General features: G+C 42.7%; 1 protein-coding gene across 8 annotated transcripts in view; it reads left to right on the forward strand.

Annotated features, from left to right (window-relative positions):
* l3mbtl1b (L3MBTL histone methyl-lysine binding protein 1b) overlaps positions 1–16,737 on the forward strand; it is a 38,625-nt gene that overhangs the window by 14,285 nt on the left and 7,603 nt on the right. For 6 of the 8 annotated variants that reach the window (XM_060900148.1, XM_060900145.1, XM_060900149.1 and 3 more), the window contains 11 exons: positions 643–757; positions 852–903; positions 3,170–3,264; positions 3,370–3,474; positions 11,681–11,816; positions 12,130–12,221; positions 12,327–12,478; positions 12,585–12,670; positions 14,345–14,430; positions 14,516–14,626; positions 15,705–15,819. In XM_060900148.1, coding sequence (XP_060756131.1) covers positions 643–757; positions 852–903; positions 3,170–3,264; positions 3,370–3,474; positions 11,681–11,816; positions 12,130–12,221; positions 12,327–12,478; positions 12,585–12,670; positions 14,345–14,430; positions 14,516–14,626; positions 15,705–15,819 — 1,145 coding nt within the window. The remainder of the gene's footprint in view (positions 1–642; positions 758–851; positions 904–3,169; positions 3,265–3,369; positions 3,475–11,680; positions 11,817–12,129; positions 12,222–12,326; positions 12,479–12,584; positions 12,671–14,344; positions 14,431–14,515; positions 14,627–15,704; positions 15,820–16,737) is intronic. The other 2 variants (XM_060900151.1, XM_060900150.1) reach the window with 1 other exon arrangement.

The following is a 16,737-nucleotide window of genomic DNA, read 5'->3' on the forward strand; positions in this document are numbered from 1 at the left end:
TTAGCTTTCTCCTGAAATGTTTTATTTCTTCTTCCTCAGGGTAGTAAAACTCGCTTTCGCTGTGAACACTGTCGTTATCGCTATCCATGCTGTAAAATTAATGCTATTCTCCTGAGAAATGCTGGCAAAAATTTATAAGATTATTGATAATCTTATAAATAAGTCTTATAAAAAAAAAGACAACGTTGACAAAAAATGTTAATGTTTGTTGTTGTGAATGAGCGAGTCGCCAGAGGTCCGTAACTGGGGTCCGTATTGTAGGATACGGACTCACTCGCCAGCCAATCAGAGCGCAGGATTTGATGGAAACCGCACCGCGAAAAAAATAAGACAAAGTTATTTTTATATGGGCTGCAACTTTAAGCTTAAAATAAGTTCTGAGCTCAACCCTATCGAAAATGCGTGGACTGCGCTTAAAAGTGCCAGGAAACGCACAAATTTAATTGAACTCTACCAGTTCTGCCAAGAAGAGTGGTTTGATATGCAACCAGAATTCTGGCAAAACATGCTTTATTTATACTTTAGCCAAGTGATGTGAAGCTTGTCAAAAATGAGCACCCCAAAAACACACTAATAATTTTGGCCAGGTGATGGGCCTGCAGTGCAGTGAGTGATTGTATGTCTGTGTGTTGGGCTGCGCAGGTCAACTCCAGGTGATACAGGAGAAGGTGAGCGTTTAGGTAAACGAATTCGGAAGAAGAAGAAGATGTTCATGGAATCTGAGGATGATGAAGAGGACAACATTGAAGAAGAGGAGGTAATGTGCATTAACGCATCAATACATGCTCACACAGACCATGTAACATGTGTTTGGCTGTACTGTGGTTAATAAACTATTCTTTATTTTACAGGAGAAGTTTAGAGTCTCAAAAGGCAGAAAAGCAGCCAAACTTGCCAGATTGGGTAATTGTCCATCATGCATGCATTTGACACAATTAATGTCAAATTAAAATGTTTCAAGCTTTTTGTTTGTGTGCTCTCGTGTTATGGACACCAGTATAATATATTTTATCTTAATAAAAATACAAAAATTTTTGTTTTTACAACTCCTCACTTCCAAGACAAAAAATTTTGACGAGTCATTTTTTACTAGTATTGTTTGTCTAATAAAGTCGTCTAATATTTTTTCCCTAGGCTATAATTAAGTTATTCCACAAAATCAAGTTGTATATGAGCTGATAGTTGACGAGTTGACTATAAAGGCCTCTGCATGCTCTTGCGACAAGGCTTTCGCAGATAGCTTTTCACAGACAGTTGTAATTTATCGTTGAGCGGAGAGTAATAGGCGTGCGCGATGTTATTCACCGCCACAACGCAAGGGGGCGCGAAATCGCTAGGAGTAGTTGGTGGGTGTGGTTAGTGGAGTGTTTATCCTCCGGTTACTTATAATGACTAGAACTGGAGTCGTATAGATGTACGTACTTCCTCACTTCCTCGATCAACCGCTCTTCGTGCTGCTCCATCTTCGCTCGTGTTTTTAAAAATGGCGGTCGTGAAAACAAACCAAACCGGGAAAGTAGGGAAGCGGAAGTGCGTGTACAGCGGATGTAGAGTGGACCAATCAGAGCCCTCTTGTCTGTGACGCTGTCTGCGAGGCTTCTGCGGTGGTCACAATTTTTGGGAGGTGCGCGCAGAGCGTCTGCGAAGGTGGGGGGGCTACGCAGACACTGTCTGCGACACTATCTGCGAGGACTGGGTTGTCAGCATAAATTGGCCTTAAGCCAGGTATGATGAGATTGAGTGGAATAACTGTTTTATTCTATCCACATTCGCTGGATTTTGAGAAAGTGTTTTTATTTGTATTTTTTGCAAATTTGTTAAATAGAAACTGTCCAAAACCTCCGACAAAATCGTTTCTGCGTAGGCAAACTTCTTAAAAACCTATTGATGGCTGCACAAATTGACCAGGTTTTTTTTTAATTAATTAATTTATTTTTTTGTAGAAAGTTCCGTCTTGCTGTCATGCTGAGGTATAGAATAGCTTTAGACATTTATTTAATTCTTCCTTGGAGGTTTCGGTTATGTAATTTTCGAATTTCTTTGAGCTTTTGAACCAGTCTAAAAAACTTCAACAAATTTTAACGCTGAAAGACGAAGAATGTAAACAAACCGGTGAAATGACAGTAGCAATTTGTGAAAAATGTGATGATAATTCTTGGGGGGAAAAAAGTTCTTACCATCAAATACTTTCATTCTGTATTTTGTTGCCTTTGTATTTTGGGGGTTTTGTTTTTGAGTAGATTTTTTTATTTTTTAAAATTTCGTCCTCAGTTGGTTTGCCATTTTGTTTTTCTCTACTCACGGTATCTGAGCTGATATCCTAGTAGTAGAGTTGCCAATCAGAGCACGTGATTACTCGTATCCAGTGAATGTGGATTGAATAATCCTTGTTATAGCCCACAGGTGTAGGTATGGGCAAAGAGATCCTCCACAGTTTGGGGAGAAAAAAAACCTATCTTTAAACTCTTCACTGTTCTGCATATTTAGCTTGTTTGTACGGTTACTATCAAATTTGTTTAAATTCAGCATGGTGTGGTGCATCTCAACCACTTTTGGCCGTTTTGTAAATCAGAGTGCCGTGACTCTGACGTCCTGTTTCAGAAAGAAATATATCAACGTACAGAATCAAACTGGGCGGCACGGTGGTGTAGTGGTTAGCGCTGTCGCCTCACAGCAAGAAGGTCCGGGTTCGAGCCCCGTGGCCGGCGAGGGCCTTTCTGTGTGGAGTTTGCATGTTCTCCCCGTGTCCGCGTGGGTTTCCTCCGGGTGCTCCGGTTTCCTCCACAGTCCAAAGACATGCAGGTTAGGCTAACTGGTGACTCTAAATTGACCGTAGGTGTGAATGTGAGTGTGAATGGTTGTCTGTGTCTATGTGTCAGCCCTGTGATGACCTGACGACTTGTCCAGGGTGTACCCCGCCTTTCGCCGTAGTCAGCTGGGATAGGCTCCAGCTTGCCTGCGACCCTGTAGAACAGGATAAAGCGGCTAGAGATAATGAGATGAGATGAGAATCAAACTGGCCTGTGAAAAATAAGCAGGTCCAATACACTTAAGACAACGTGATGTTTTAGAGTTTAAACTGAAATATGTACTGGCAGCTTCAAGATGTTTCTAATAAAATTGCAAAAAATGAGTATGCCTAATGTGTGGTCTGATATTATTGCCATAGTAACTGCTGCACCTGCGAAGAAGAAGGCTTGGAGCTGGCCAGCCTATCTAGAGGAAGAGAAAGCTGTGTCTGCTCCCTTAAAATTATTTAAAGAGGTAAAATGTCTAAATTATGAGTTCCAGTTAAATATATTAAAAATTATCACGATAAACAATCCATCTTGGATAGGATGTTTAAGTGCTGGGGTGTGTGGTTTGCAGCACCAGGCCTTTCCTCAGAGCAGGAATGCATTTAAGGTTGGAATGAAGTTGGAAGGCCTGGACCCTTGCCATCCTGCTTTCGTCTGTGTGCTTACTGTGGCAGAGGTAACGCATGATCAGCAGTCACTGCATGCTGTGTGTTATTCATTGGGAGCATTTAAATGCCTTTTATTTTTATACTGTTTAGTCAGGAATTGTACACCTACACAATGCAACTATATACTAGTGTATCTCAAACAATTAGAATGTCATGGAAAATTGTAATTTTTTTTTCATAATTTAATTTAAAAAGGTAAACTTTTCTCTATTCATTACATGTAAAGTGTGATATTTCAAGCCCTTTTTGTTTTAATTTTGATATTTATGGCTCATAGCTTATGAAAAATAGAAATCCAGTATCTCAGATTATTAGAATATTTCCTAAGACCAATCCAAAAAGGATTTACAATACAGAAATGTCCAACTTCTGAAAAGTATGTTCATTTATACATTCAATACTTGGTTGAGGCTCCTTTACCATGAATTACTGCGTCAGTGCGGTGTGGCATGGAGCCGATCAGCGTGTGACGCTGCTAAGGTGTTATTGAAGCCCAAGTTGCTTTGATGGCTACCTTCAGCTTGTCTGTATTTTTGGGTCGGGTGTTTCTCATCTTCCTCTTGATAGTACCCCATAGATTCTCTCTGGGGTTCAGGTCAGGTGAGTTGACTGGCCAGTCAAGCACAGTAATTTAATGGTCAGCAAACCATTTGGTAGTAGTTTTGGCACTGTGGACAGGTGTCATTTAAGTCCTGCTGGAAAAGGAAATCAGCATCTGCATAAAGCTCGTCAAAGATGGAAGCCTGAAATGCTCTAAAATCTTCTGTTAGACAGCTTTGTTGACTTTGGACTTGATAAAACACAGTGGACCAACACCAGCAGATGATATGGCACCCCAAATCATCACAGACTGCGGAAACTTCACACTGGACTTCAAACACCTTGGATTCTGTGCCTCTTCATTCTTCCTCCAGACTCTAGGACCTTGATTTCTTGATGCTGCATGTCTATTTTAGTTAAGAAGTAGACTCTATGAAAAGTTTACATGCACACTCTTGTTAATTGCTGTACATAACACAGGGATGTGATTTCTTCCTGAATAGTCATGCAGGGGTGGGGGGGTATGGGGCTGGGATGAGATGAGCTGGTATGTCTACAGGCTGAAGTGCATGAAGATTTTTCTTTCCAAGTATCCACATGGATAGTTGGTTGTGTTCAGCTTGAGCTAAACATGCCCAATTCCGCACCTGTGCAGGGGCACGGGAGGATGTTTTAAGTACAGTACAGTGCAGGACCGGGGGTTGGTGATGCAGTAAATTTAATGTTAGTGTAATAAGTCCATGCGGCTGCGCTCTGAGCTGCATACTCATATACACAAACATGAGAGCGTCCCCATTCAAGGCAGCCACGGCCTGAAGGTTAGAGAAGCAGCCTTGGGCCCATTTGCCCAAATGAGGATGGGTTCCCTTTTGAGTCTGGTTCCTCTCGAGGTTTCTTCCTCATGTCGTCTGAGGGAGTTTTTCCTTGCCACCGTCGCCACAGGTTTGCTCATTGGGGATAGATTAGGGACAAATTAGCTCGTGTTTTAAGTCGTTCAAATTCTGTAAAGCTGCTTTGCGACAATGTTTATTGTTAAAAGCGCTGTACAAATAAACTTGACTTGACTTGACAAAGGGTCGCCGGTTCAATGTGAGGGGAGTTGAGTGAACGAATAGCAGTTTCCCCTACTTTTATATCATGGTTGAGCAAAGCACCTAACCCCCAACTGCTCCCCGGGCGCTGTAGCATAGCTGCCCACTGAAGAAGAAGCAGCCTTTATTTGTCACATGCACACTCAAGCACAGTGAAATCGATCCTCTGCATTTAAAGTGCATATTCTGGACCAATTTCAGTTTTTTTTTTTTATATATGAAAGTATGTCCCTTTGGGGCGGCACGGTGGTGTAGTGGTTAGTGCTGTCGCCTCACAGCAAGAAGGTCCGGGTTCGAGCCCCGTGGCCGACGAGGGCCTTTCTGTGTGGAGTTTGCATGTTCTCCCCGTGTCTGCGTGGGTTTCCTCCGGGTGCTCCGGTTTCCCCCACAGTCCAAAGACATGCAGGTTAGGTTAACTGGTGACTCTAAATTGACCGTAGGTCTGAATGGTTGTCTGTGTCTATGTGTCAGCCCTGTGATGACCTGGCGACTTGTCCAGGGTGTACCCCGCCTTTCACTCATAGTCAGCTGGGATAGGCTCCAGCTTGCCTGCGACCCTGTAGAACAGGATAAAGCGGCTAGAGATAATGAGATGAGTATGTCCCTTTACACACTCATCCAGAAGGGTAATTTTGCACAAGGCCATCTGTCTACAGCAGAAAAAATAAAATAACAAAACGCGTCTGGAAAAATCCCAAGGGAGTCTGGAGCCAGAATCGTGACGTTACCTGCGGAAGCGCCAGCAGGCTGCGAGAGCTTTGCATGGTTTCAGTGCACAGCCTGTGTAGGCCAAGCGCTCCCATTTCTCTCTCATTGTCTGGTCTTTTGGGAAACGATGAGTACTAATCCCATCAAGACTGGTGTTGCTACGCTCTCCTATGATACATCTGTTAACCATTTTAATAATTACGCGATAACGTTGAAACTTGCAGAAAACCACCAGGTCGTTTTCTCATAAACAAACCAGCGCTGATGTAGGATTCAGAGGGAGGCGTCCCGCACGCGACGTCACGAAAATCAATGTTTCCCGGGAAATCCAAATGCCAAGTTTTTTCAGAGGTGGACCAATTCGCCTCATGGCTTGATTTCAACTGAATTTTTCTGGTATTGCGCAAGGTAAAAAAAAATTGCGCAAAATGTGACAGATATTTGACCAAAGTTTAATATAAAATAGGAGAATTACATTGATCTTGCTCCTGAATTTACCCGTGATATGCACTTTAACCCATCTGAAGCAGTGAACGCACAAGTGAGCAATGAGCGCGCACACACACCCAGAGCAGTGGGCAGCTATACTACAGCGCCTGGGAAGCAGTTGGGGGTTAGGTACCTTGCTCAAGGGCATTTCAGCCCAAGGCTGCCCCATGTTAACCTAACCACGTCTTTAAACTGCTCTGGGTATGTGTACGTGCTTGTGTTCACTGCTTCAGATGGATTAAATGCAGAGGAGTAATTTCACTGTGCCTGGGTTTGTGTGCTTGAGTGTACGTGTGATAAATAAAGGCTTCTTTTTTAATAAGAGCATCCCTCCAAGTTTTCTGATTGGGTGACTAATTCCAGGCTGGTCACATAATAAATGTAAAGGTTTGCAGTTAGTCAAGAGAACTGTCTTAGTGTTTAAACAGTATGTACAACAAAAACAAAAAGGGGAGAGGAAAAGGCCAGATTAAAGAAGAGCAAAGCTTTCAAGAAAGATGCAAGTAAATTTGTCAAACTTGGATGCATTTGTGACCGCAACAAGCCCAGAAGATGGCAGTGCAGCTGCTGAGATGGGTATCTATGGAGCACACAGTGTGGCACTGTATGATACACACCACTCCAATAATGACTGTTGTGCTGTCATTCCAGTGCGAATAATATAAATGCAAATTATAGGCAGCCCATTTTTCATTCAACTTCAAGCTACTTTCAATTTAATGGGGTTTTTTTTCTTTTTTTTTTTCCCCCCCCAAAGCATTGCAGGGATATTTATAAATGACAGATGTGTTAGTTTCAGAATAGCTATGTGGCCATCAAAGTGTGAGACGTATTTGCTATTTTTGTAGTTTTTGAGCAGCCCTATTCATATATGCATTAATAGTGGCCTACTGTGCTGGTTGAGTAGTAACTATCAAAACAGTTCGGGTGAAAGGAAACAAGTAAGAGTGCCTGTTTATGCAGAAAAATTAGTCAGAATGGTCTTAGTCAAAATATAATTTTGATAATGAAATTAGCTATAGCTATTTATTTATTTTAGACCTATTAAATTTTTTGCATGCATTTATTTTTTTTAAGAAAGAAAAGAAAGCACAACTTTATTCATCACACACTTGTGAAATTTGCTCTCTGCATTTAACCCATCTGAAGCAGTGAACACACACGTGAGCAATGGGCACACGCATACCCAGAGCAGTGGGCAGCCATGCTAACAGCGCCCGGGGAGCAGTTGGGAGTTAGGTGCCTCGCTCAAGGGCACCTCAGCCCAAGGCCGTCCCATATTAACCTAACCGCATGTCTTTGGACTGTGGGGGAAATCAGAGCACCTGGAGGAAACCCACACAGACACGGGGAGAACATGCAAACTCCACACAGAAAGGCCCTCGCCGGCCGCTGGGTTCGAACTCAGAAACTTCTTGCTGTGAGGCGACCGTGCTAACCACTACGCCACCGTGCCGCCCATGGTGTTGGTGGCGGTGTTGGTGCCTACTGTGCATTATTGTAAAAATAAATAGTCAAAAGAGTTTAAACTGTAGATCTGTCATTGCGGACATCCCTAATGAGTATGTGGGTTGCTCAGATGGCAATCCTGGGGTGAAAAACGGTCCCACTCTGGCCTTGCCGGTATGTCTAATATGTGCACTCACTGGCCACTTTTTAATAGGAACTTGTTCTGGATTCTAAGATTCCTGTTCTTGGCTGGCAGGAGTGGACCCCAATGTGCTCTTCTGCTGTTGCATGTTGAGATGATTTTCTGCTCACCACGGTTGTCAAGAGTGATTATATGAGTTACTATATGATGAGTAGCATGCTATAGATGCACAATGATGTAACATAGGGAAAAAAATTTAAAATTCAGGTTTTGATTTTATGTACTGAAATAACTATTAGGCACAATTTTTACAATATCTATATAAATTAGTTGTTTTTACCCATTTTAACCTTGAAATCAGCATTTTAATGATTACCCATAATGCATTGTTTATCACGCTAAAACAAGCAAAAACGTCATAAGACAGTGGAAATACTACCTTTACTACCTTCACGTGGCGTCTTTCTCGATCGCACGTGCCTAGAAGCGTACCTTCTAGAACATTCCTGGGTGGTCACGGACTGTCACGTAGCCTAGTTCGGTTGTGAAACTCGCTAGGATGGAGTATTTTCACGAGTTTAGTGGCAAACTTTTGCGCCGCAATTTCTCTATTCTCGAAATTTGTAACCTGAAACCCTACAAGAAATGTTTCATAATGTTTGGGATTTTGAAAAATGCTTCTAGCAAGTTTATTTCGCTGTATTTTTCCGTGAAACTTGGCATAAATCATCCTTAAGTGATGAGCGTGACCTTGTTATTTTGGTATGGGTCACGGAGTTAGTTGGAAGCGGGAGAAATGAGTTTCTCAACTACAGCAGCACTTCTCACCATAGATGGCTGGCGCGTTTCACAGCGTTTGGGATTTACTAAATCAACTAAATCTCTAGATCTACTGAAGCTACGAGGATATCAATCACCAGGATTCAAATTTACTGGGTGAGAAGTATTATATTTTTTTTTGAAAGGTTTATTCGCGCTACAAGTCCATGAAAGTTGGAATTGTTCGTGAAGGGGTTAGTTAGATTTTGGTAGCGTGACACGCACAACAAGCAAAAGAAAAAACAATTTTTCTTCCGAATTTCCTTACTTTATCAAAATTATTTTTCGATACATTAAAAGACTGTGTGTTTTATAATATTTAAGTGATTTTTTTTATTATAGAGAATATTTGATCAAAACAGCATTCAAAGTGATTTTTCACAGGTGTAAATGTTACGTGTGACGTCCATAATTACGTTAAATTTTAAGAACTAAAATTCTGTTAAAAATTCTAGATTTGTGCTATCATTCTGGGGTTTTGCTGAATAATACTTTAGGGAGTTCTCTTACAATGCTGAAAATTCAATGAGTTTTGGTGAAATTCTAGAAAAGTTATTTACATTGTAACGCGCCTGATAGCGATTGTGCTCACACAGCGTGCTACTCATAATATCCTTCCTGCCAGCTTAAACCAATCTGTCCATTTTCCTCTGACCTCTCTTAACAAGGCATTTGTTTCCACCCACAGAACGGTCACTCACTCAAAAAAAAAAAAAATTTTTTTTTTGCACCATTCTGTGTAAACTCTAGAGACTGATGTGTGAAAACCCCCCAGGAGATCAGCAGTTTCTGAAATACTCAAACCAGACCATCTGGCACCAACACCCATGCCACAGTGAAAATCACAGAGATCAGAATTTTTCTCATTCTGATGTTTGAAGTGAAAAATGAACTGAAGCTCTTGATTTGGATCTGCGTGATTTTATGCATTGTGCTGCTGATTAGATAACTGCATAAAACAGCAGGTGTATGGGTGTACCTAGTAAAGCGGCCAGAGAGTGTGTATAATTGTTTAAGATGCAGGTCTGCTTTGACTTTGTTGTCAGTTGACCAATTAAATAGTTATTGATTGATTTTCACTTAACGGCAGCTAAAGTACTAGTGTTTGCACACCTGCAAACTGCCACAGGGGTACTGACCCATGGATCTTGGGGATGTCACTGCCATGCCGTGCTTTGTATATTTTCCTGCTTTTTTTTTTCCCCCCCTGTTCCTTTGCTAATCCCATGCTGGACGACATCTATTTTTTTTTTCCTAGAATACAAAGAAAGTAAACCTTTCTATAACCTTTTTAAATGTAGTTAAACACTTCTTCTTTTGTGCATGTGAACTTTTGTAGCGTCTGCATTGTAATTAAAACGGATAAGCAGCAACAGCTATTTCCCTCTGTGCCTGATGTTTACTCTAAAACCCTGTATATACACACACTGCAGTTTCTACCTTAGGCAAGTGATTTGTGAAAGGAACGTATAAAAATGTACTGCGTTTAATCACTTGAAGTTTAAGGAACGCTGGCTGATGTAACAAGCCAATGACTCCAAAAAAAAAAATTTCTTTCAAAAAGAAGATTAATGTCTTTGAATGAGTTGAGATCTTAAACCAAATGTGGTGCTGTGTTACGACCTGAAGAGGGGGTAGTTCACAGAAATATGTTGAAGCGTTATTGTGATGGGCTTCTCATCTCATCTCATTATCTCTAGCTGCTTCATCCTGTTCTACAGGGTCGCAGGCAAGCTGGAGCCTATCCCAGCTGACTACGGGCGAAAGGCGGGGTACACCCTGGACAAGTCGCCAGGTCATCACAGGGCTGACACATAGACACAGACAACCATTCACACTCACATTCACACCTACGGTCAATTTAGAGTCACCAGTTAACCTAACCTGCATGTCTTTGGACTGTGGGGGAAACCGGAGCACCCGGAGGAAACCCACGCGGACACGGGGAGAACATGCAAACTCCGCACAGAAAGGCTCTCGCCGGCCACGGGGCTCGAACCCGGACCTTCTTGCTGTGAGGCGACAGCGCTAACTACTACACCACCGTGCCGCTGTGATGGGCTTTTTCGGACAAAAATGTTTTGGTTACAAATACAGCCCATATCGCAGTCCTATGCTAGAAACATGATTATGGATAGTTTTACTCCCCACATCACACCCTGAATGGCCCTGAGTGATGATCGGTGCATGAGACAGCTGGGGGTTTTTTTGTTTGTTTGTCTGTTTTTCTTGTTTTTTTAAAAGGACGCTTGACTTACAAGTACATTTTCTGAGGGTAACATCAGCTACTGTGGTGGCTTGCACAGAAACCAATAATTCATAGAAAATTTATTTATTGACTGATTTGATTTGGGGGCGGCACGGTGGTGTAGTGGTTAGCGCTGTCGCCTCACAGCAAGAAGGTCCTGGGTTCAAGCCCCGTGGCCGGCGAGGGCCTTTCTGTGCGGAGTTTGCAGGTTCTCCCCGTGTCCGCGTGGGTTTCCTCCGGGTGCTCCGGTTTCCCCCACAGTCCAAAGACATGCAGGTTAGGTTAACTGGTGACTCTAAATTGACCGTAGGTGTGAATGGTTGTCTGTGTGTCAGTCCTGTGATGACCTGGCGACTTGTCCAGGGTGTACCCCGCCTTTCGCCCGTAGTCAGCTGGGATAGGCTCCAGCTTGCCTGCGACCCTGTAGAACAGGATAAAGCGGCATGAGATGAATGAGATTTGATTTGGAATAAGCTGAAACTAATGCCAAATAATTTGTGCAAGGTAGCTGAAGGTTTTGTTTGAGATAAAAAATAAGCCTGTGAAATTTTAGAGGCGCGACTGCATTGCAGCACTTCCTGAGAAGCTTGAGTTGCTGAGTCTAATCCCTGTTTAGTGAATTAATTGAATTGAAATGTTCATGTTCATGTCAAAAATCCCTTTTAATTTCATTCCCTAAAGAGACTGTGATTTTTGCTTTTTTGTTGTTGTTTTTTTCTCCCTCTCAGGTCCAGGGTTACAGAATAAGACTTCATTTCGATGGTTATCCTGAGTGCTATGACTTCTGGGTGAATGCAGACTCGTGGGATGTGAAACCACCAGGCTGGTGTGAGAAGATGGGCCTCAAGCTGCTGCTGCCCAAAGGTCCTTAATAAAATAGGCAGCGACCCAGAGGGAAATTAGAATAACTTTCTGGCACCTTTTCAGTGATGTGCTAATGTTAGAGACAGCTGGTCCTTTTCCAAAGCTGCTTTTTTTTTTTTAATAATAATAATGTTTTTTTTTTTTGCAGTGTTATGAATTTTATAAATAGGAGATAAATATGATGCAAATATAAAACAGTTGTGATTAATGGCTAGATGCTCCTTTTTAACCGAAATGTTCATGCCTTCAAAATTTTCCAAAGCATCTAATGCAGAACTAATTTTAATTTCAATGTCTATGCTTGTCTTTGTAGGTTGCAGAGATGGAGAATTTAATTGGAACACTTATGTAAAGAATTGCAGAGGCCAACTGGCACCCAAACATTTCTTTAAAAGTCTTAATACCGTAAGTTGCCGTGTACCATGCACTTCTCCTCAGATAGCATGTGCTCTTCTCCTTTAGCGTGTTATAGAGGGCATTTCATAACAAACCTCTAACTGCACTTTGCAGTCGGTGACCCCCTCAGGCTTTCGTGCTGGGATGAAGCTAGAGGCTGTTGACAGGAAAAACCCATCACTAATCTGCGTAGCCACAATTTCCGCTGTTGTGGATAACCGCCTCCTCATCCACTTTGATAACTGGGATGATACATATGATTACTGGTGAGAAAGATGTATATCTCGTATCACACGCGCAAAAGTGTGTCTCTCTCTACTCGCCTGTATTTGCACGTGCATACTTTTTAAATCTTTGTGTATTGGTTATCAGGTGCGATGCCAGCAGCCCGTATATTCATCCAGTTGGGTATTGTGAGGAGGCAGAGTTAACGCTGACCACACCTGCAGGTAAACAGAGTATGTACACTGCTGTCCATTTTATTAAGAGTACCTGTACAGCTGGTGGCAGTAGAGCAATGCAAAAAATAAAAATAAAACAAAATCATGCGGCTGCAGGTCAAGAGCTTCAGTTAATGTTCACATCAAACATGAGAATGGGGGGAAAATGTGATCTCAGTGACTTTAACCAATCGTTGCTAGTACCAGACGGGCTAGTTTGAGTATTTTAGAAACTGCTGGTCTCCTGGGATTTTTACATACACAGATTAGTGCGTAAAACTAAGGTGGGGTTTACATTAGACCGTATCAGCGGATCATCAGATTAACATTTTTAAAACGATTAGTGTGCACACAGCAACGCCAATACACGATTCGCGTGCACATAGCAACGCCGATACACTCGGCTCCGCAGGCATCCTGCGCTCCAAATCACTCCGCCCTGAACAGCAAGTGCCCTCTGGAGGGTGCGCACTCTGGCCCTGCGCAGCTCACAGAGCGCGCGAGTGAAGCGCACGAGCAGTGATTCGGGACTGAGCTGCTGTGTGTGTGATCTCAGTGCATATCGGCATGCGCGTCACTTACCACTTGCAAGTGGAAGGATGGCAAGCCTAAAGACAATCATAACTACACAATGGGCAGTATTTGCATCAGTATTTGCAGTATTTTCATACTTTTATACTCTTAAATGAAAGGTGATACAAGGCGGAAGTCTGCGCCGTTTTTCAGCAGTCGCGTCACATGACCAACGCCAGCGAATCAGGAAGGTGGATGTCACAGTGACGTTGTCCAATGACGACGCCAGCTAGAGCTCAGCACAGCGTATCCGCGTATTCTCAATGTTTACACAGCGCCGGACCAGACACGATATGGATTGAATACGTGGACCCTGGCGGATTCCCGTTTCCCGGCGTTTCCAGGCGTTTTAATGTAAACGGACAGTGCATCCGCGAAGAAAACGAGACAGATACAGTCTAATGTAAACTTGGCCTAAAAATCTCCTGTGTGCGTGGGGTCTGCAGGCTGAAACACCTTGTTGATGAGAGGGGAGGTTTGAGCTGCCAAGAAGTTTATAGCAACTCAGAAAACACTCTTTACAACCGTGGTGAGCAGGAAAGTATCTCAGAACGCACAACAGATTGAACCTTGAGGTGGACGGGATGCAACAGCAGGAGACCACATCAGGTTCCACTGCTGTCTGCTAAGAACAAGAATCTGAGGCTGTCATGGGCAGAGGCTCGCCAAAACTGCACAGTTGCAGACTGGAAAAAGACTAGGTGATCTTCACCTGTCCAGTTTTGATAAGACTGTGCCCATGTCGTATTTCCGTATAACAGATCATTGCTATGGACCGTGCCATTAGTGGAAGTAATAAAATAATTTTTAAATCAATATTTTGTGTGGTGTTAATCAAAATATTGACGACTTTCCTAAGTAGCCATGTAATATACAAGATAATGTACAGCAAACCGGTCATTCAAAATCTCTCTGTTTGGCATCGGGGTCTTGCATCACCCTGTCGGTGTTTATTTCACGATAATGACTGGCTCACTGTCGATTATCCCTTACTTATCATTGTAACCAGCAGATGAATTGATTTAGGTTTTTGGAATTGAACAGTTTTTTTATCGAATTGACTAGATTTAGTTGTAGAACATACAACAGTGTATATCTAATGTTGGCTGTGTTTATCAGAATACAAGCAACCAAAAAGTTTCTCATGGGAGAAATACCTGGAAGAGACTGGAACCCAAGCAGCACCTGCTAGAGCCTTCAAACAGGTGAGCGTGCTCACATCAATGAATTGATGAATCCTTGATGTTCAGCTTTCTAACGGCAAAGCATCCACATGTTCTTGCTTTTCAGAGACCTCCACATGGCTTCCAGGTGGGGATGAAATTGGAGGCAGTGGACAAACGCAACCCCATGCTCATCCGCGTTGCCACTATATCCGACACAGAGGATCACAGGGTCAAGGTATACACCCTGCACCACTTTCACACACATTTAGTTCTGTAATAGCTTGAGGGAATTGTATCTTCACTTAATGTAATTGTATACTTTTACCTCCAAGTCAAGATGCCTCTGAGACAGCGAATCAACACGTGTAACGTTTTCTCATTTGATCACCAGCTATACTTAAATCAGTGTATTTAACTAGCAAGAATTATGTCGAGTTGGTTCTATTTGAATTATGGTTTTAGTACTGAACGTGCCCGAATTAATTTGTCCCCAAGTTATTTTTTTATCTCTGGAAAACGGGGAACAGCCACAAAACGTGCATCGTATGGTAGATATCGTACATGGTAGATTTAAGACTTTCACACGCATTGTAATTTTTTATATTATTACCTTCGCCAAGGGGGGTGGCACGGTGGTGGTGTAGTGGTTAGCGCTGTCGCCTCACAGCAAGAAGGTCCAGGTTCGAGCCCCGTGGCTGGCGAGAGCCTTTCTGTGCGGAGTTTGCATGTTCTTCCCGTGTCCGCGTGGGTTTCCTCCGGGTGTTCCGGTTTCCCCCACAGTCCAAAGACATGCAGGTTAGGTTAACTGGTGACTCTAAATTGACCGTAGGTGTGAATGTGAGTGTGAATGGTTGTCTGTGTCTATGTGTCAGCCCTGTGATGACCTGGCGACTTGTCCAGGGTGTACCCCGCCTTTCGCCCGTAGTCAGCTGGGATAGGCTCCAGCTTGCCTGCGACCCTGTAGAACAGGATAAAGCGGCTAGAGATAATGAGATGAGATGAGATGAGACCTCCGCCAAGGAGGTTATGTTTTCGGTAGCGTTGGTTGGTTGGTTTGTTTGTTTGTTGGTTTGTCTGTTAGCAACATTACGGAAAAAGTTATGAACGGATTGCTCTGAAATTTTTCCCAGAGATGTGACTGGGCACAAGTAACAATCCATTAAATTTTGGCGGTGATCCAGATCACTGTCTGGATCCCGGAATTTTTTTAAAGGATTCTTGGCGGAGGTCTGCGCTCTCCGAGTGCTTTTCTAGTTGTATAATATTTTGTTTTATGTGTTTTTTTTTTTTTTTTTCCTTTTCTTTAATTTCAGATCCATTTTGATGGCTGGAGTGATGAATACAATTACTGGGTGGATGCCGATAGCCCCGATCTGCACCCTGTAGGATGGTGTCAAAAGACTGGTCATCCTTTGCAGAATCCCAGTTGTAATACAGTCACACATTTTCTACTTCAACACACAAGCAGTATAATGGCTCATTTATACTCGACTATAAATAAGTATATGGATACGGACAAAGCCTTCTGTCTGTACGCTACGTTCATTTCGTTCAATTTTGTGAACGCTTGCCGAAAACTAACGGATATGGATGAAACAGGGCAGTACCGCCAGAAATGGTGGGGCAGAAAGTGGCAGAACTTTTTGAGGAGAGGTTAACCGAATTAGTAAGAAATTTTAAATGTGTATATGATGGTACTTTGCCTAGGCACAGGGACAAACAAGTCAAGTTTATTTCTATAGTGCCTTTAACAATAAACATTGTCACAAAGCAGCTTCACAGAATTTGAATGACTTAAAACATGAGCTAATTTTATCCCTAATCTATCCCTAATGAGCACGCCTGTGGCGACGGTGGCAAGGAAAAACTCCCTCAGACGACACGAGGAAGAAACCTCGAGAGGAGCCAGACTCAAAAGGGAACCCATCCTCATTTGGGTGACAATATGACTATAACAGTTTTAACATGAAGTCAGTTTCGTTGATGATGTAACTCTTCATTGATGGAAACTTGAGTGCAAAACTGTTCATGACAACTGCAGTCCTAAAGTTAGCAAGTCAGCTGTAGTCCTCAGCCATAAAAGCATTACTGTAAGAGTCCAGAGCGTCCTCTAGGTGTGACTTTCAACTGTCCATATGGGGCCGTCCTGTACAGGAGCGATGCGATGAGACTCCGACCAGACACAGGGCATTAGGATGGATCAGGCAGGTCTGAGGAGCAGGAGGTCAGCATCTCGATCTCAGGATTGACATATAACTCAGAGGGACAGATGGCGGGGGGGGAAGAGAGAGAAAACAGGTTGTTAGGTATGTCAGCTGAATAACAAACAGTTGTTACAGAACAGCT

The sequence above is a fragment of the Neoarius graeffei genome, chromosome 19 (genome assembly GCF_027579695.1).
Source record: "Neoarius graeffei isolate fNeoGra1 chromosome 19, fNeoGra1.pri, whole genome shotgun sequence".
Lineage (NCBI taxonomy): Eukaryota > Metazoa > Chordata > Actinopteri > Siluriformes > Ariidae > Neoarius > Neoarius graeffei.